A 20,200-nucleotide genomic window follows, 5' to 3' on the forward strand; every position below is an offset into this window, starting at 1 on the left:
TTCCTGTTCTCCATGTTGCAGGGTCTGTATGTTGGCATTTTGGGGAAGAATTTAGGGATGCATGCTGAGGTTGATGCTACGTCCCGGTGATGAGTTGAGATTGGGTATTTGGTGGCCTTTCTGGGCTTGGTTTGTGTAGAAAATCCCATGTTTTTCATCATTCAACATTTTTTAACACAGGTTACACAACCATAGGGCTCAGCATCTCACTGATGCAGGGACTTTTGGAAATCCCACACAAATGATTTCCAAGTTGGCCCTATTTATTCATTTCAGTTAATAGCAGAAGCAATTCTGGTGGGCAGCTGAGCCTATATGAGAAACATCCTCAGGATTTACAACTGCAAAGCTGTAATTGTGTTTCTGATGCAATAAATGCATGTGACAAACTTAAGCATAGAATCATACAATCATAGAATGGTCAGGTTGGAAGGGACCTTAAGATCATCTAGCTGCAACCCAACCTGCCCTTGAACACTGCCAGGGATGGGGCAGCCACAGCTTCTCTGGGCACCCTGTGCCAGCGCCTCAGCACCCTCACAGGGAAGAACTTCTTCCTTAAATCTAACCTGAACTTACCCAGTTTCAGTTTAAACCCATCACCCATTGTCCTATCAATATAGTCCCTGATGAGGAGTCCCTCTCCAGCATCCCTGTAGGCCCCTTTAGATACTAGAAGCTGCTCTGAGGTCTCCACGCAGCTTCTCTTCTCCAGGCTGAACAGCCCTAATGTTCTCAGCCTGTCGTCATACGGGAGGCCCCATCGTTGTGGCCTCCTCTGGACTTGCTCCAACAGCTCCATGTCCTTCTTATGTTGAGGACACCAGAACTGCACACAGTGCTCCAAGTGGAGTCTCACGGGAGCAGAGGGGCAGGATCACCTCCTTTGACCTGCTGGTCACACTTCTTTTGATGCAGCCCAGGATATGCATCAGCTTTGAGATGCTTCAGAGTACTTTGGGATAAAACATTTCTTTTCTAGACATAACCAGGTGCCTAATACAGGGGCAGAAAAAGAGATAGAAGCAGATTCAATAGTCGTGCTGTCCCAGGGACATCCTGGCAGATCTGACCTGGTGTATCTTGTAGATAATTGTTTATTTATTTTCCTCTTTTTCCCCCCTCCTTTTTTAACTTTCCTAGGATTTCCGTGAAAAGAACACAGATCACATGCGCCCGGACATTGTCGCTCTTCTTCGAAGCAGCAAGAATGCCTTCATCTGCGGGATGATCGGGATTGACCCGGTGGCTGTCTTCCGCTGGGCCATCCTGCGGGCATTCTTCAGGGCCATGGTTGCCCTTAGAGAGGCTGGAAAACGATATGTGGAGAAGAAAACTGGTACGTGTGTCTATGTCCTAATTCTAGCACCTGCTTTTCAGCAGCAACTTAGGTCCGATGTATTACTATAGTATTTTAAGTAGCCTCACTTATTAGGAGTGATTAATCTATTCAAAAATCATTAAAATGGTGATTTTTGCTGTGCAAAAGTTCCATTGAAATGTACGTTTGGATTTGAACACATCATAAGGGAAGAATTTCACTTTGCTGCTTTAACTTTTCCTTTCTGTAGGATGCATGCGTAGGAAAACCATAATGAGTCAAACAGAAACATAAAAATTATTTAGCAAATAAGGCCAAATTCTTTTTGCTAGGAATTCTTGAACTAGAACTAAAAAAGGCACTAATTTTTCTCCATAATTTTTCAAGCTGTTCACCCTTTAAGCTGCAAGAGAGCATGTCTCTTGTCTAGCAAAATTCATTGCTTCGCAGTCATCCAGAACCACTTCATGCTGAGCGTGAGGGCATTAAAGGAAAGTGATGGTGCATCATCATGCTGTGGCAGGCAATACCTGGCTGTGCTTTTAGACCATTTCTCTGCATAAACCAATTTGGGGAAGATGGGTACAAGCTATTACTATTCATTTCTGGGCACAAGAGGGCTTGAAATTCATGATGAAATTAGAGACTCAGCAGGGAAAATGTCAGCTGAGTTAAAATGAAGTGCAGAGCTGCACCATGAAGTTTTCAGTCAGAGAGGTGTGCATCAAGGAGAGCCAAGGAGCCTGAGAGAAGGAACGCAGGAATAGGAACCATACAAGTGGAAAGAATGTTTTTTTTGTTTGGGGTGAATAATAGCATCCCAAAGAGCAGGAGGCAAAAATCAGCTTTTGGCTCTTGAGACTTTTAAACCTCCCAGGTGCAACGTTAGAGCAAAGGTGTTTCTCATGAACCTGGGTCTATCTGGCACATCCAGGTAGCATTTATGGACAGTGGTGTTCCATAACGCCAAGAGGTAGATGGCAAAATATTTGGCATTGGGAGAAACTTCACTTGAGTTGGATACCAAAATCCATATTTGCACTTTCCGAGCATCATCTTCTCATCTTGGACTAAACCCAAGCTGAACTGAAGTGAGCTGGTCAAGGAGATAGTAAAAATACATTCAGTCTTGGGAAGTAAGAGCTAATTTCAAGCCCTGCTTTGCTTTCTGGGTCTGTGGCAGTCGGTCATGCCTGCCATGCTCATCTCCTACTAGCTAGCTTTCTGCATTTCAGTCTTCAGTTTGTGGCAATAACTTGCTTATAACTGTATCTATATACCGATATATAGGTATAAAATAGAGTCCAGGAGGTTTTCAGACAATTCTGAGACTCGGTTCTTCCATTGCCATTTCTTTCCATACCAAAACTAACAAACACACCATAGAAGCTGGATTTCTAAACGTTTTCTAGCACATGGTGCTGCTCTTTTACCTATCATCTGGGAACCTTTAGCCTGCTTTCACATGGCTTTGTGCTTTGTAACTGCTGGGTTTGGACTCAAAAAAAGAGAACAAAATACCTCAAAAAGCTGGATAAGGTTTGTCTTAAACTTCCCAACAATCCTCAGGTAATTTATACTCCAAATTTCTATATGCATCTTCAGCATGAATTGGGAAAAAGTCATGAGAAAGTCACCATTATAGAGGCAGAACTAGTGGGAGGAGATTACCTAAATCTAATTCCCATACTGAGGTGCACCTTATCCGTTGGGAAAACTTGCCCTACTGGGACCGCTCACATTTGGCTGTCTCTGGCCGCTCTGGAGAGGCACCATAATGATGAATTAATAAAGAATCACTAAAATCACCCCATCTCAATAGACAACCAAAGACAGGCTGTGGTTTAGGTTTAGTTTGGATTTTTACCAAACCTTGCTGGCTTTACTTAGCCTGATTTGAATGTGTTACTGCCCACAGACATGGGGCTTTCGATAACGTTATGGTAGATTAGCAGAAAATAACTTCACACATGTACATTCAGCCCAGGGTGCATGCTTAATATTCGCATAGGCTTTGGTTCTTGGTTTCTGAGGTCCTGTCTGCTGCTGCTCCCATCCACCAGGCAGTGTAATGAATCAGTAGGAAAATATCTGAAGCATACTTTGGTTTTATTTAAGGCTCTTTTCACTCTTCTGTGTTAACCCCAAATGGGTCTTCCTTGCTTTTCCCTGTCTGAAAGCCTGCCCAAGTCACGCTTGCAATACTCAGTGGGGATTCTCATGACAAATTTCTGGCTTATGTAAAAGCAGCTCTTCAAAATTTTGCTCTGCTCTCGTTTTGCATCATCCTTTTGGTTATCTTCTCCATGCCAGCAATGACGGCCAGTGCTATGGATGCTTCTGTGGGGATAATCAGAATTCCTTCCTGCCGGCTTTGGGGACTCTCCTTTTTTTGTGCTCCTAATATCCCAGTAGTGCAGCTTTTAGTGGCTGATGATTGTCCTTGTTAACCTGGAGGTGAAGAGCAGCAAAGCAGTATCACTGTGGATTTTGTTGGGTACCTTTCTCTTCTGCCCAGGAGATAGCTCTTACAGTGCCGCCAACCCTCCTTGGATGAAACACTGAGGAGCTGGCAGGCTGCAGTTAGCTGAAGGGTGGACTTCTTCAATAATTTGATTTTATGATTATTGTTGTTGAGTTTATCAGGGGAACTACACATTTGAACTAGATTTTGTTAGTGAACTTCAATTAAAGGAACATTATCAAGCTTTTTAGGGAAGGAATTTGGCTGATTGACATTTTTTGCCATATCATCAATATGAATTTATTACCAAAAAACCCCTAATTCTTTGTTAGGGAAAACTTGATGGAATCATAGAATGATTTGGGTTGGAAAGGATCTTAAGATCATCTAGTTCCAACCCCCCTGCCATGGGCAGGAATGCCTCACACTAGACCATGTTGCCCAAGGCTCTGTCCAACCTGGCCTTGAAGAGGTTGGAAGAACTGATGCTGTTCAAACCAGGCTGTGGAGACTTCCAGTTTTCTCATCTTGCTTTTGCTGGACCTGAACCTAAATCCTCTCTCTGACAAAGGGTTCATGGTTCTGGGACTTTGCCCTCCCTCGATGGGCTGTGCCTTTGCATTCAGCCAACAAGAGCTGCACTTTGGGTTAATGCCTATTGTGGCTGCCCTACATGATAATGTCTTCTCAAAAATGATGCTTTTGATTTCTGCAGGTTTAGTCCTAAAGCTGGGCACCAAAGACACACACACGCACAGAAAGGATAAAAAAAGCCAAACTGTATTTGCCAAATAAAGGTGATAGCAACCAAAAAATGGGTCTTTGAGATCTCAGTGAGCAGCGTGAAGTGGTGTTACTGTGAGGAAGATGCTTCTTGACAGTGTTCCTCTGGAAAGTTCAGATCAGTCCTTTCTGATGGTTTAATGCATTGGTATGAAATTCTTCAGTGCTGACACAAGGTAACTCCTCGGTGACCTCATCACGGCTCAACGGGAGCATGATGTATCCTATGACTTGACCACTTAAAAGATGATGGAGAGGTGCTGGCTGTTCACACATTGCCACCTGTATAACCTCTCCTCCACCCTGTGGTCAGAGCTGGGCTGTCAAAACTCCTCTTGGCCACACAATGATGTTTTCTTCCAACTTTTAACCTCAAACCCATTTTACCTAACTCCAGATTCTGTGTCCTCTGCCCTTGAGGAACATGGAACCCTTGTTTAATACAAACCATTTCTATTTTTCCTTTTAATTACCAATGTCTGATCAAAGTGGAGCACTGGGGTGCAAGATGGGAATTTGAGGTGGATGTGTCCAGGAGCATCCACACAGGGAACTGTGGATAACGCCTGACTGAGGCATGGAAAGGATTTTAAAAAGCAGTTAATAAAAACAAAATTTATCTAATAATCTATTTTTTGCCCAAATAATCTCAGAGTGATTATAAAGTGATTATACTCTGGATCCTATAAAGAATTAAAAGTGGGGTTGGGATGTGGTCCAGCCCATTGCTCCTGTGCCATGGCTCCATGTCCAGAGGAACCCGAGGTTAAATTGTGTCAAGCACCAAAAAACACATGATCCTCAAGCTCTTGCATCCTTCGAGCTTGTTCTTTACCCTCTCCTGATTTCTGCTTATTCTCTCAATTTTCTGTTTTGTTTTCATTTTGCTTCCCAAGGGCATGATGATGCAGTGCCATGTGCGGTTTTGAAAAGTGTGGATAGTTTTAGCTTTCTCCATCACCCAGTTCACCAGAGGAGCTTAGAGATCCTGCAGAGATGCAAGGAGGAGAAGTACAGTAAGGCTCCACCACCTGCCCTTCCCTCTGATATGACACTCACACAAGAAATGGAAACCAGGTGCATTCAGTCTAGAAAGAGTGAAAAAAATCACCCAAGGAGCCTTCAAGCATCGAACTATAACAATTTTGAGCCTATCGGGAAATTATTAGGCAGAGTTTGGAGAGTAAAATTAAATCCAAACCCACATCTCTTGAGGTAGCACATCATTTTGTTGGTGGTTTCCTCATTTATTCACTGACATTAAGTCAGGAGGCTGATACCAGGGATATTTTTGGAGTGGTTTATTTTTGCTATCACACGGGTGATAACAAGCTCAAAGCACCAAAGGTCCAGTAGGAATGAACAGCACGACAAGTTTGTGGCTGATACAGCTGCAATTTGACTTTACTGAGATTTCATCGGACTTCCAAAATAACTTTAGCTTGTGAAAATACTGTCTCCAAGGGCTTTTACTTAAAACTAAGGCCTTCAGCAATGTTGTTTTCCAGAATGAGTTGAGTAAAGATGCACTTGGTCTCCGTTTCTTCCTCCTCACTCCTCTGTCATGTAATAAACTCATCCTGCATGGCAACATGGACATTCTTGCCTCCATTATTGTATTATATATATAAAATATACATTTGGTGCTTGTATCTTTAGATATACCATTTTTCTCCCATTATTCTCTTCCTTCATGTTGCACACTAAAGCTTACAGAATTAGAACACTGCTGCATGCAGTCTGCAAGGGCACAAGGGCAAATCCTCAGCCCCAGCTGTTAACTTCAACATTGTGCAATTTAGGTGTAAATGCCAAACACCCAGGTTCTTTCTGTAGAGCTGAGCACGGTAAGTACAGCAGTTGCATGTTAAGTCTTCACAAGTATGCTTTTCCTGCTAGAAACCTTATATCAGATCTCCGTGCTCTCTCCAGCATGTAGTGCTGGTGGAGCAGAGGTGTTTTAATTCTTAATTTAGACTTTACTTCTTAACTTAGGCTACATTATTTTTTCCTACAAGCTCCCACTATTGTTATAAGGAGATATAAAGCAGTAAGACAAGCTCATCACTAGATTTTATTAAGTGGTTTTGTGCTAAGTGACCTTACTGATACTACTAAGGAAGTACTGAAAAGAAAGACAATTATCAGTGGTGTTACTTTAATTGCAATTAATGAATCAGTTTAATTTTAATTTGTAAGTTAGCTCAGCCATATGGGAAGTTTGGGGGATGTTACATTTGCTGTTGCTTAGGTGGGAAGGCAATTCATACAACTCAAGAGACACATAGAAACAGCTTTAACTTAAGGTAAAGCAGTGAGTTGAGCTCACTGTTGAGCTTAACATTTTAAAACGTCACTTACTATACACTAGTCAGCACACTTTGGTCTCTCTTAGGAGACGTGGACCTGAGAGTAGCAATTCCATAGATGCTACTATGGACCAGACAAACAAGTAATTGATGTTCTGCTTTCAGAAGTCATTCACATCTTCATGCAGGGTGTGCTCCTGCAGGCTACTTCTCCAGGTTTCATGGCTTGGGCAGGCTTAAAATGGGGTTGGAACATGTACAGTTTTCCGGTCCTGGGTTTGGTGGATTTGCAGGCCCTGCAGGCAAGGATGCGCGTGCTACAGTTAGTCCCAAGGACTTGGCTTTTCACAGAAGTTGGGTGAGGTTACATTCATGGCATCCTAGAGAGAGGGACCAAATAGATCTGGAATTGTGCGATTAGAATCATAGAATGGGTTGGGTTGGAAAGGACCTTAAGATCATCCAGTTGCCACCTTCTGCCACGGGCAGGGACACCTCACACTAGACCATGTTGCCCAAGCCCCATCCAACCTGCCCTTGAACACTGCCAGGGATGGGGCAGCCACAGCTTCTCTGGGCACCCTGTGCCAGTGCCTCAGCACCCTCACAGGGAAGAACTTCTTCCTTATATATCCTTATGTTCCCCTGTGTAAGTTTAAACCCATCGCCCCTTGTCCTATCACTACAGTCCTTGATGAAGAGTCCTTCTCCAGCATCCTTCAGATACTGGAAGCTGCTCTGAGGTCTCCACACAGCTTTTCTTCTCCAGGCTGAACAGCCCCAACTTTCTCAGCCTGTCTTCATATGGGAGGTGCTCCAGCCTCTGATCATCCTGATGGCCTTCTCTGGACTGGCTTCAACAGCTCCATGTCCTTCTTATGTTGGGGACACCAGAACTGTACACAGTACTGCAAGAGCAGAGTAGAGGGGCAGGATCTCCTCCTTCGACCTGCTGGTCACAGAGAGAAAACTAATTGATTTGATGAGAATATTGAGATTCCCTCTAGGTCACTTGCTATTTAGCTTGTGCAGCCAGCTGATCACCCTTCCCTTACCATCTCAACTGCTTCACTAGTGTCTTTGGGTCTATCAGTTCATTGATGGTCTTCCACCAGAGCAAGGTTTAGACATCTCCGAGTTCAAGACCAAAGCTCTGTTGGTTGACATTCATGAGTAGCCATTATCCAAAGCTCTTCTCAGTGAGGGCAAAAACGTGTAGGCAGAATAGTCTGACTTTCTGAAACGCTACAGCTGAAGAAAAGGGGATGTGCTTGAAAAATCAGACTTATTTAATTCCTGAAATATCAAATAGATCAGCCTGCATCCCAGCTGGGCAAGGGAACGAGTGGTTTCCACTCACACCACTGCTTCTTGCATGCAGTGTATTCATGTACACAATTTAATAGCCTATGTTCACTGTACAGAATTCCCAAAGCCTTGTGTGACTTGTCAGCTTAAATCTAAAACCTTTTTGCCTTTCATGTCTAAAAAAACCCCCACTTTATTTCCCAGAAAAGAGGTGACATCAATCTAACAACATTTCTGTGGCTGCAGCATGTATGCATGCTGGTTTTAAGAGCCAAGTGATGCACAATGTAGAGAAGTCTTTAACCCAGCTTGTGGCCATAATTTCTATTAATCAAAAAGTCACATAAGGTGCTAAACTGGCAGAATTATGATGTGGGTTTAATGCAGCTGTTATCTGGAAGCCTAAACTAGAAATTCCCTTTTGCCAAGCAATGCAAGGTGCAGATGCAGTAATATTTTGTTACAACCTTGTCTTCATAGCTTCAGCCCAACCTGTTGGGTTAAGATGGTGTTTTGGGCTTTTTCTTTCAGGGATTTTTTTGGTGGGTAGTGCAGAGAGGTGAAGTAGGACAGAGTTTGCTCAAAGAAGAAGGGCATGGACTAAAAAAGTCTTAGATATACTAGTAAAAGCCCATTTTGATGAAATACTTTAGGTTAGAGAAACGTTCTGCGCCTTAATGGGTAAGTATCCAGGCATATATACTACATAAAAAAAATAGATACAGCTAGACATTGGGTGCTTTCTTAGTGTAAAACCAGCCACAAAAAATATTAACACAGTATTTTAAGCAGATTTCTGATCATTCTCATTTTCCCCCCTGCTTACAACTGGGCACAGAAATGCAGGAAAGTTGCAGTCTTTCAACAGTCTTGAAAGAAGTAAAAGAATGCTCCTAGGATGAGAAATGGAAGAAAAAAATTCATTCGTGGCAAAAAGAGGGATTAAAAAGAGAGTTCTGAACTCCAGGGGTAGCTAGGCACTTGGATAGATTACCTGGCTTGCTTTCCAAAAGCCTCCAGAGCTGGAGATTGCAAAACCTTCTCAGCAGGAGTGGTTTGGTCCTGCACAGGCAGGATCAAAGATGACCTGTGGCATCACATTCCTGAAACTTCTTTTGCTCAGATTTCTAAGATATTTAGACAACTTAACCAAGAAAACCATCAGCCTTTCCAGACATCTCCTGCCAAATGTTCAGGCTTCAAGACAAGGTGTTATAATATCTCCACAGGTAAAGGAGGACAGGAGATGTCCTGTTAAAGTGATGTCGCCTGTTGAGGTTTGGTAGGAATCCATCTTATTCAGGCTCTGAGGAGGAGCAGGTCAGCAGCACGGGCTCAGATCTCTGTGTGTGTGCGTTGCACTCATCTTCAGAAAAAAAAGAATTTTAAGACACCTTTTAGCTCAACATCTGGGCTACATTAAATAGGGAAGTGGTAAACGTGGAGGTGATATGCTATTGCTTCTTCCTATTCTGCTACAAATTACAGTTTAGACTTTCTTTTTAGAGAAGAGTTTTTGCAATTTTTTTGTCTACTGCAGCCAACTTGGGGAAGGAAATACACATTGTTCCCATGTTCAGGTGAATGCTGCCATGTTTTTCTGCTGTCTCACAGCAGCGATTTTGAGACAGTTAAAACATTGCTTGGCTGTTTTCATGTCAAATTCAAGCTTATCGAGTCTGTAGTTTAGTGACTTGAAAAGCATTTTGTTGTCTACAAAAATTGTCTTCTGTCTTCCTAAATGCTTGGTTACAAAACATTTCCACTTTGGGGAAGATAACAGCTTCAAATGCCTGCTTCTGTAACCGTGCATGAAAACTTCCTTGGCTTTATATCAGATAGAAATTACTGTAGAACTGCCCCTATCAAAGGATATAGGTTTAATAGGCAATATAGCCTCCCCATTCAGTATATACTACTTGCTATCTGTGTCCCTGTCCATATATCTGCAGGAAGAGAAGTAGTATGCAAGGAATAAATGGCCATTTTTCCAAGCACCCTACTTATGTTCTGGTGTTTTGCTCATGTGAGCATCTGGGATGTCCCATGCGCAGCGGAGAGCTTGGGAATATTTTGGACATACAGGACATGAATGGCTGGTCCCCACCATCACAGCAACCTCTTCCTTCACTGCATTTCCTTACTAGCTGGGACATCATGTCCCTAACACAACGTGCAGGTGTGGGAGGGGAATTACTGGGCTTGAGCAAACAGCGTTACTCATAAGGGTAATGACTGTGGCAGAGAGGTAGAACTTAGTAGATGATGGGTATGTCAGCATCCTTGGCACCCTTGTATGCCCAGCATGTGCCATGACACATAAATGCTCCTCCTCACTGTAATCAGTGCTAAGCTACGGCTGTGCTAATTGCCTCTGGGTGAAGAGCCAGCTAGAAACATCTTTTCTCATGTGCTGCTTTAGGTATTACTCGGAAGAGCCCACGAACACCACTCTCAGACCTCCAGGGAGTCAACACCATCAACGAGAGGACCCAGCGGTAAGTCTCTTGCTTTTACATTGGCACGACAAGGAAATCTGGGATGGGAGAGCACTGTCTGTTGACTATATTCATGTTTCTCCCAGCTTATTAATTTTGTCTTCTCTTCATTCTTTCTCTGCTATGGGATCATATCTAAATGGCAGGCAGGGAAAGCAACTTTCTTGCGTCAAAAGGCAGCACTTATAGGTGGTGTGGTGTACAAGGTGGAAAGAAGCTTGCAAAAAGTATTAATGAATGTTCCAATATCAAGGAAATAAATGTCTAACAAGGACTTTTCTGGCACAAAAAGCCCAATGATGTGTTTGGGTGCAAAACTGCACACAAGCAGTGTGATGGTGGCTTTGGTTGCCACTGAGTGTGGAGGACCTGGGAAGTTGAGATAGTACCTGATTAAATGTTTGCTTGTTTTGAAGGGGAAGCAGCATGTCAACTTCAAAAAGGGTTGATTTTTACTGGATTTATGTACAGTTTTATTTTTTAATCCTTCTTTGAAGGTTCTGGCCATTCAAGCAACTACTTAATAAGACCTTTTTGCTTGAGAGTCACTCAGGTCTACATTTTGATATACAGATCTATACCTCTTCTACAAAATGTTTTCCAAACCCATTTCATAATTCAGTTGCTTGTGAAGCACAGTGTCTTCATTTCAAAGGGATATCTGGGCACATAACCTCCTTCTTTTCTCCAGCTACTCTTGTGCTATCCCTCTGCAGATCCCAGAAAGCCTGATTATCCAAATACCGCTTCTAAAGGGGTACAGTGCATCTCTGCTTTCCTCTGAGTACATGTGTGTGTGCTGGAGAAAAAGATGAGCACTGTCCTCAGCTCCTAAAATGACTGCTTGGAGCTGCAGACATCGAGGTGTAACTTCATGGCTGCTCTTGAGTTTCACAAGAAGTCCAGAACAAATCAAGAGGAGTCTGAGACTGTCTCCTGAAACATGTCCACCAAATCCCCTGTAATGGTCCTTGTGTCTCAGTGGGCTTCCCTTCCTCACAAATTAAAATACCCTCCAAATATGTTATTAAACCTCATTTTTCACTGGCTTTAATGCCAGATGGCCAAGACAGGAATTAGGCACATGGTGTTGCTTGCTATCCTAGGGGAACAAAAGGGGCTTTTATTGTCTGGTTTTTTTCACCATGTGCCTTCAGAGTGCCATCAAGACTAGAATATCCCTCTGGCCCTGAGTTTCTTCCCTTTGAGAGTGGTGGTAGCACCCTGTTGAAGGAGAACTGAATGTTCTCATATCATTACAAGTTGGCTTATTTCCAGTGATCAGAGAGGATGTGATTTCCATAGAACTGTTGGATTGAATTAGTGAATTTGTGCTGCTTCTCAAGTTTGGGCACAAATCCAGCTTGTGCAAGCAGTCTCACCCTGTCTCGGGAAGGTGATACAACCCTGGTTGTCTTCACACCAGTCCTTCCCACCTCTCTTTTTCTTTCTCCTGATGCTAGAGCCTCTACAGCTCTAATCTGTTGGGTTACGGCGATAGTAGGTACATGGTAACATTTGAGGCAATGAAGGTTGGCGTCTTCAGAGGTGACATTCACCGTTTCTAGCACTTGTGGTTGCACAGGTTTCTCTAAACATGATGTAACATGAAACTTTGTCCCTGTGGAGATCTTCCCATGTAGTTAAGAAGTTCTGCAGTTTCTCTAGCAAGCCTTCAAACCTGGTGTTGGTGCATGAAGAACATCTGTGAGGTGGGATGGGGCTTTTCTTGACTGTCCAGCTCCAGCTTTGGAGGTGCATTAGTGTGGGAGCTGGAGCTGGCAGCATCTTTATAGCCCACAACATTGTAGTTATTTCAAAGAGGGGCCATTGTAAAGGCAGAGAAAGTCCTGTCTCAGGCAGCGAGGAGGATGTATTTATTTACTGTGGAGTTCAGTCTGTGGTCAGCTCTATTTATTTGGCTTAACCCAAGCCAGCAGAGCAGCCAAGTTGCTTTAAACAGCCAGGATCAAAGGCAGCAGCTCCTGTGTCTTCCTTCATCATCCTCAGCGATTGTACCCCAATATGGTCAGGACATATAGTTTACTCCCTTTACTGATATATTTGCAGAAAAATGCAGTTTTGAAGCTGTCCTAACTCCTCTGTTCATCCTGGTGTGGTGCCTTAGAAGCACATTCCATGATTTTTGTTTCTCTTTGTCATCATCAGTCATAGGTCCTCAAATGTCATCTGTGCCTCTTCCTTCTGAAAGCACAAACCAGGTCTCTCATAAGATCTCTGGAGTCCAGCCTGCACTTTCAGAGTAGGCAAGTGATTTTGATACCTTTCATTGTGGATGATTTTGATCTGAAGTGTCATATCACACTTGATAAATGTTGGTATTTTGGTTAAATTGCACTTGTCGAGCAAGAAGGGGTAAATACAGGGGGCGAAGGTAACCCGTATAGAACAGAGATTTACTTTAACAGCTTTCCAGCAGATAAGCAATTTATGGCCCTGAATTAGACAGGAATTTGCTTTCAAAGCCACCTCATGATCATGCGGTCGCTGATAAGTCTGCATTGTGCATCCAACCCACAGGATAGCCCGGGGCTTGCTTCTCAAAGCGAGTTTGAGGCATGACATCACGCAGGAAGTCACTTCAGCGAGCCAAGCGCTCGCCTCTGATCTCAGAAGAAAGCGGACGGGTGGTTTGCACATGCTAGGGGCTGAAACCAGCCTTCAGCAGACCCTTGTGGAGCTGCCGTGTCTTGGAAGTGCCTTCACCAGCCACTAAGCAATGAAAACCGTGCCATTGCTAACCAAAACCACCTGGGCTGCCTGCTTTCCTGCTGGTTTCTGTTCACTGATGAAGCTGGTTTATGTGCAGTCATGTCTAAGCAGCATGCAGGAAAGCAGGGGTTGATCAACCTGTCTTGAAACAGTTGTTCAAGCTTGGTGAGAAGATTGACCTCCCAAGTACTCTGAAGGCTTCATCGGTTGCCATATGCATGTATCCATCCTAAAGTGTCCATAACAGAGCTGCTGGTTTATCTCTTTCTTTCCTGTTTTTTTTTTCTCCAAAACCACATGGGAATTTCTAAGGGTTTCTGTTCCCTGGTCTCGTTCAGAGTCCATATATCCACAGCCAGTCTCAAGCCTGAGAGTGCATTCAGGTTGGCCAAGATTAGTGATTGGTTATAGATCCTGTAAGTGGTCCTGAAAGTGGATTGAAGTTTAGTGGTACTCGTCAACTGGTGATTTTTTTTACCTCCTGCAAATAGGAGGTTTCTGATTGATGGGACCTTAGCTGTAAAGGCAAAGAAGGTGGACAGGAGAGATCACATGGGTAGTAAAGCATCTTGCTGGCCTTCCTTAAATCAAACAGGCTGCTTAAAAGAAGCAGGTTCTGAAGTGCTCAGCCAGGGGTTCACTTTGCTCTGATTCAGCCTTTATTTAAATAGTGGCTCATGTCAAAAAGCTGATTTAATGGGGCTAGGATGGGATCTGAAAGGCACTGAGGCGAGGCAGTGAGGTGACTTGTACTCCAGCCTCACGTGGCTCCAAGGATCTGGCTCCAGGCTTTGAGCTGGCAGAAAGAACAACTTTACGGGCTTTAATTTTTAATTTCCATGCAGCACTTGATATTTGCCCTTCCTCCAAATCAAGACTTTAAGACAAAAGGCTGCCTTGTTCCTAGACCTCAGAAGTGAGCAGAGGCCCCATTTAAACCACCGTCTCCTTCAGCATCCTCATGACTAGAAAACTGGTGCTGTATTGACTCTCCTCTTATTCCTTTTTCTCCTGTGTGAGATAGCTTGGAGGGGAGAGGGTGGGTTGCAGACCCCACATCCTTCTTTAGATCACCTTTGTTTTGTATGATGGTTTCTGCAAGGTTGATAGAGAATTCATAGCAGAGAGGACCAAATTGGGTGAATGATTTGTGATCAGGTCCCAGTGAGTGATTCTGGTCCAACCTCTCAGTCCAGCCGGGGCTGGCATCCTTCATTTGTGGCAAATAATTAGTTTATTGCAAATGACATTTGCTTTTTCTTTTCCTAATGAAATGATTGAATAAATTAAAGAAGACAGAGTCAGCACCAGCGTCATCTGAAGTAGTGACTCTATTAATGATAGCAAGGCTGATGGCAGAAGTCATAGTCTTGTATCCTTGAGACCACCAGGGTATCTTCAGACAGAAGTCTTCTGTCTGGGACAGCTGGAAGCTGTTATTCTCCTGCTGATAGTTTGATTCTTTTATTATTATTTGATTTTTGAAAGGTGCTTAAGTAGCCGATTGCTTCGTGTGGTGTCTGGCATCATGAACTCGCCCCATGGGAGTGAATCACAGAATCATAGAATCATAGAATGATTTCGTTGGAAAGGACTTAAAGCACATCCAGTTCCAACCCCCTGCCATGGGCAGGGACACCTTCCACTAGAATAGGTTGCTCCAAGCTCCATTCAACCTGGCCTTGAACACTGCCAGGGATGGAGCATTCACAGCTTCCTTGGGCAACCTGTGCCAGCGCCTCACCACTCTCATAGTAAAGAATTTCTCCCTTGTATCCAACCTAAATCTCCCCTCTTTAAGTTTAAACCCATCACCCCTTGTACTATCACTACAGTCCCTGACGAAGAGTCCCTCTCCAGCATCCTTGTAGCCCCATTTAGACACTGGAAGGTGCTCTGAGGTCTCCACACAGCTTCTCTTCTCCAGGCTGAACAGCCCCAATGTGCTCAGCCTGTCTGCATACTGGAGGTGCTTCAGTCCCTGATCATCCTCGTGGCCTCCTCTGGACTTGCTCCAACAGCTCCATGTCCTTCTTATGTTGGGGATACCAAAACTGTATGCAGTACTCCAAATGAGGCCTCACAAGAGCAGAGCAGAGGGGCAGGGTCAGCTCCTTCAACCTGCTGGTCACGCTTCTTTTGATGCAGCCCAGGATGTGGTGAAAATAATAAAATGGTGACTTTCATTTTCTACTGTTGGATTATTTTATGATCTTATTTTGTTATGGAACTGGGAGGGGTTTATATCTTCCTAACACTGTGTGGTGTTTGGTGTTGCAGTGATGCCTATGCGGTTGGCTGGAATGGCCGGATGGGGATGCGGCACAGCCGGCTCGCCAGCCCCGGCGCCTTCCTAGACAAGGATGGGATATTTGTCAACGCCACCAACAGCAAGCTGCTGGAGAGGGCCCACGGCATCCTCATGTCAGTACAGAAGGAGGGGATTTTGGCTTTATTCCTGGAACATAATGAGCAGTGTGGGTGGTTAAAGGAATGTAAATAGCCAGAATATAAATATATCAGGGTTTCGAGTAGACTTGGACATGTTTTATGGTTGGGTCAAAGCGACCCCCAGTATGTTTTACACGTCTGATTTTTTTACCTCTTATCATTCATTCGTAATGACAGGCGCAGAGAGAAGGAAAGAATCTGCCAGTCAAACCAGTCTCCAGATATGACAGCAAAGTAATGCAGTCACATTTTTTAGCATGATATCAAAGTTTCCATTACAAATTAGGTGAGGAAATGATGTTGATGATTCACACTGCAGCCTCATCGGCAGGTTCAGAGAACGCTGTGGCTGTCTGGAGCTAACAGAGGCTGTGAGAAAGCAGGAGAATGGTCAGTCATTCCCGATGCCGCTCCCTCACTCTGCCCAATTTCTGGCATCCTCATCATTGCCGGCGTAACCATTCTCTTTAACTGAATACCTTCCTCTCAAACCTGTGCCACTAAATTTGCACACCTAGCCTGCAGCATGCAGAAGTAGCCCAGTTTCAGTTCAGGTCACAGGAAGCAGCTGCTAAAGGCGGTTTGGAAGGGCTTGTTTCATCAGCTCCTCCATTCTGCAGTTGCACATGTGGATTAACCTGAGCCATTTATTATGTCTACAGGCGAAACAAGAACTTCAAAGCCAAACCCAATCTCCCAAAGGTGAGTGAGAACCAGTGTTTTTACCTTGCTGGTCTGTGGGTTAAGGCTACAGGAAGAGTGATGTGATGCTGAGAGGTGTGAGGAAGGCCACTTGTATCTGCATCAAGACCTTGGTCAACTCAGCTTTGTTCAGGGCTGTTTAATTTATATGAACCCAAAGGATTTCAACCCTTATGTGTTGGGATATGCTGTATGAGCTCCTTTCTTGGACCTGCTCTGGCTCCTTTTTTCCTTTTTCCCTGGGAAAGAGTACATGCATGCTGGTGAAGTTTGATAATTAAATCTCTAAACTTAAATGAGCTGGTAGGTTATGCAAGAGGGCTAGTGCCTGCTAGACATCAAGCTCGTCTAATATTCAGTTTCCGTCCTTCTTGGCTGCATTAACTATATTTTAAGAGATGCCAAGATATCTGTTGTACCTAGAAGAATAATGCTTGTTGTGTTCCTTGTTGGTGCTATGTTGGTGGTCAGGAATGGAGGACCAAGAGGAGCAAACTTTGGGTTTACTCCTCTCTGCGTGCATGTTGCACCTAGAGAGGCACAGATACAGTTAAATGATGAACTGCTGATTAACAGAGAATGATTTGTCTGCAGCCCTTACTGGGTAGGAGAGCCAAATTTGCCATGGTCAAAGATGCCCTTGCCAAGTCCTCAGAGGAGCTCAGAGGAACATGGTCTGGGAGATCTGGCCACATAGAGCAGAACTACATTTCAAGACATCCCTCTGTGTTTCCTGTTGAGATTAAGTAGGGGGGTCACCTCAGGAAGCCCTGCAGAGGGGATAGAGACAGTAATAGCAGACAGCATGATAGTAAGATCTAGTTATTCTTGTATTTATTAAGAAGAAATGGACTCTCTCTTTCCACAGCATATGCTGGATGTAAAGTCCCTCAAGCACCTAACCAACCTGACGCTGCACGACCGCATTACCAAATCTCTCCTCCATCTCCATAAGAAGAAAAAACCACCCAGCATCAGTGCCCAGTTCCAGGTAATCCTTTGATATTAGACCTATGATTTAGACCTTTGATAGAGAGATGTCAAAAGCAAATACCTGCTCTGGGTCCCCAGGGTGCCTTAAGGGCACACTTGCAGGCACAGTCCTGCCCCATCCCTGGCAGTGTTCAAGGCCAGGTTGGACACAGGGGCTTGGAGCAACCTGCTCTAGTGGAAGGTGTCTCTGCCCATGGCAAGGGGTTGGAACTGAATGAGCTTTAAGGCCCCTTCCAACGCAAACCAGTCTGGGATTCCATGATCCTCACCACTATTTAGGACATAAATTCAGCTGTTTACATGACTTGGGTAAGCTGGGAGACACCATGCAGGTATCTAAATGGTGTAAATAGAGAGAATCAAGAGCCATGGTGGGTATGGGGGAGGATGATGTGGTAGAGCAAGATGGTATGTGAGGATGAGCTGCAGAGCATACAGCCTGACTTCCAGTACCTCACTTTCTAAGCCATCACATCATGCCGCTTTCTCTGCCAAATCCAGAAACCGCAAAATCCCAAAATGACATTTTTACAGTCTTTTGACTTGCATTCAGCATCTGAAATTCACTCTGGTTTCAAGCCAGCCGGAATGGGAATTTTAGTAGGGGTGGAAAGGTCACAATATTGCTGCATTGTCTCCAGGCAGGCAGTGGAATTGAGGGGAGGGATCGATAAAGCATGTGCTGTGTTGTTGGCGCGGTGCACCAGCCGTCCCCAGGATTAGCTGCAGCAGAAATAATCCTCAAGTATGTGCATCAGGGCTTGGAAACTGCTGCAAAATGCATGCACAAGCGGGTGGTGATGTTAGAAAGCAGCTTTTCAGTTAAAAATTGATTTCTAAGTAAGTCTGGCTTGGTTCTGGCTTGTCATTTTGGTGGTTTGGGGTTGTTTTTGGGGATGTGGGTTGTTTTTATAAATTTTCTATGCATAGATCTGGGTAAGATTAATTAAATATACATGCACACACACATGTACCAATCTAAGTATATATAATTTGCAGAATGCACGTCTGTATACATACATATATTAAGCTTGGTCTAGTCTAATGGTATGCTGTTTAAAATATACTTCTGCAGAGTTTAATTCATACAGTACCATGCAGGGGTTGAAACAGGGATGTCTTGGTGTGAAGTGCCTTCCTGAACCCTCTTCATCCTTCAGAGGAAAATCTGAAAAGCCGCAGGGTGTGTGACTGAGATTTTGATGTGTGCTTTTACAGCACTTACAAATAAAAGACCACTAAACGCCATGAAGATTCCCCCCCTGCCCCTATGCAGCAAAGCAGATCATTCTAGTACCCTTTTCCTTACGCTTTGTGCTGTTCCCCAGCAATGATTTGACAATGTAGGAGCTGTGACTACAACACATCCTTCTTTTAGTGAAATGGATAAAACCCCGTTGAAGTCGGAGGCATCTCTGGTATGACTGCCTGCTTCTCCTCTAAGACATATGTGTGGCACTCCAGCCCTGACTTCATTTAACACTTGACAGAAGCATTTTCTTGCAAGAGCAGCCTGGTGCAAGCTGAGGAGATTGCTTTTCTTCATCAACAGCAGGCTAATAAAATTGCAGCACATGGAATTGGGTCACAGACAGGAAATAAAAATGTTTCCTATCATAGAGTTGGAGGAGGGGGTTTGCTGATAAATGCTGCCTTGTGGCTAATGCCTCAACACCAGGCTTGCAGCTTCTCTGTCTCCTATTGATATTAACTATTACTTACAGTAATCTTTAGGTGAAATAGGTGTTTTAGAGGATGCTGTAAGAGCAGCAATGGCTTTCACAGCTGAAAATTAGACATAAACTGCAGCATGGTGATTTATAGCCTCCCCTTTTATCCTGCACACAGGTAGTACCCTAAAGAAAAGGATGCTGCCCTGTCTAGCCCAGGATGATTCTGAAACTATGCATTTCAGCTCCAGTGCAAGGGTTAAAGAGTGGGTGGCTGGAAAGTTTTGCAGGCAGAGGGACAAAGGAGCAGGGTCCAGGGTTAATCCGGGACCTGGCATGTCCTTTACGGATTCCCGATGACCAGAGCTTGCACCAGATGGCAGAGGGTGCCCGAACCATCTGCCGTGTGCAGAATGTCACTGGCTGCTGATGACATGGAAATCCCCCCTCCATCAGGCAGGCAGTCACAGGATGATCCAATTTTCACTGTTTCCAGTGTCAGGAGCACTTTGCTTACCAGGCTTTTGACAGGGTTCTTTGGCAAAGGGGCTGCATCCTGTGTGTGTCTCCCTTCCCTCCCTTCAGCCCAGTGTGGGGCACAGTGAAATGCTGCAGCATCACTGATTCAGATATCCTAATAGGTGCTTTTTTCTTTCTTTTTGTGTAAAAACAAGTGATTTTGGAGAAAAGCAGGAGCATGCCAGTGGAGGTCTGCCATGTTGTGGTGTTCCCACTGCTCCCTGGAATGGGAATGACAGGGGAAGAGTTGGGCTTATTCAGCTTGGAGAAGAAAAGGCTCTTGGGAGACCTTAGCGCAGTTACCAGTGCCTAAAGGGGCTCCAGGAAACCTGGAGAGGGGCTTTGGACAAGGGCCTGTAGGGACAGGACAAGGGGAATGGCTTTAACCTGCCAGAGGGGAGACTGAGATGAGCTCTTAGGCAGAAGTTCTTCCCTGTGAGGGTGCTGAG

At 44.3% G+C, this 20,200-nt stretch overlaps 1 protein-coding gene across 12 annotated transcripts in view; it reads left to right on the forward strand.

The window, feature by feature from the left end:
* The window catches only part of MYO9A (myosin IXA), a 189,824-nt gene that overhangs the window by 135,977 nt on the left and 33,647 nt on the right, over positions 1-20,200 (forward strand). For 10 of the 12 annotated variants that reach the window (XM_030496909.1, XM_030496904.1, XM_030496907.1 and 7 more), the window contains 6 exons: positions 1,144-1,339; positions 5,465-5,584; positions 10,608-10,683; positions 15,697-15,840; positions 16,530-16,569; positions 17,438-17,560. In XM_030496909.1, the coding sequence (XP_030352769.1) occupies positions 1,144-1,339; positions 5,465-5,584; positions 10,608-10,683; positions 15,697-15,840; positions 16,530-16,569; positions 17,438-17,560 (699 nt within the window). The remainder of the gene's footprint in view (positions 1-1,143; positions 1,340-5,464; positions 5,585-10,607; positions 10,684-15,696; positions 15,841-16,529; positions 16,570-17,437; positions 17,561-20,200) is intronic. The other 2 variants (XM_030496910.1, XM_030496911.1) reach the window with 1 other exon arrangement.

This window comes from Strigops habroptila, chromosome 9 (assembly GCF_004027225.2).
Source record: "Strigops habroptila isolate Jane chromosome 9, bStrHab1.2.pri, whole genome shotgun sequence".
NCBI classification, from domain to species: Eukaryota; Metazoa; Chordata; class Aves; order Psittaciformes; family Psittacidae; genus Strigops; species Strigops habroptila.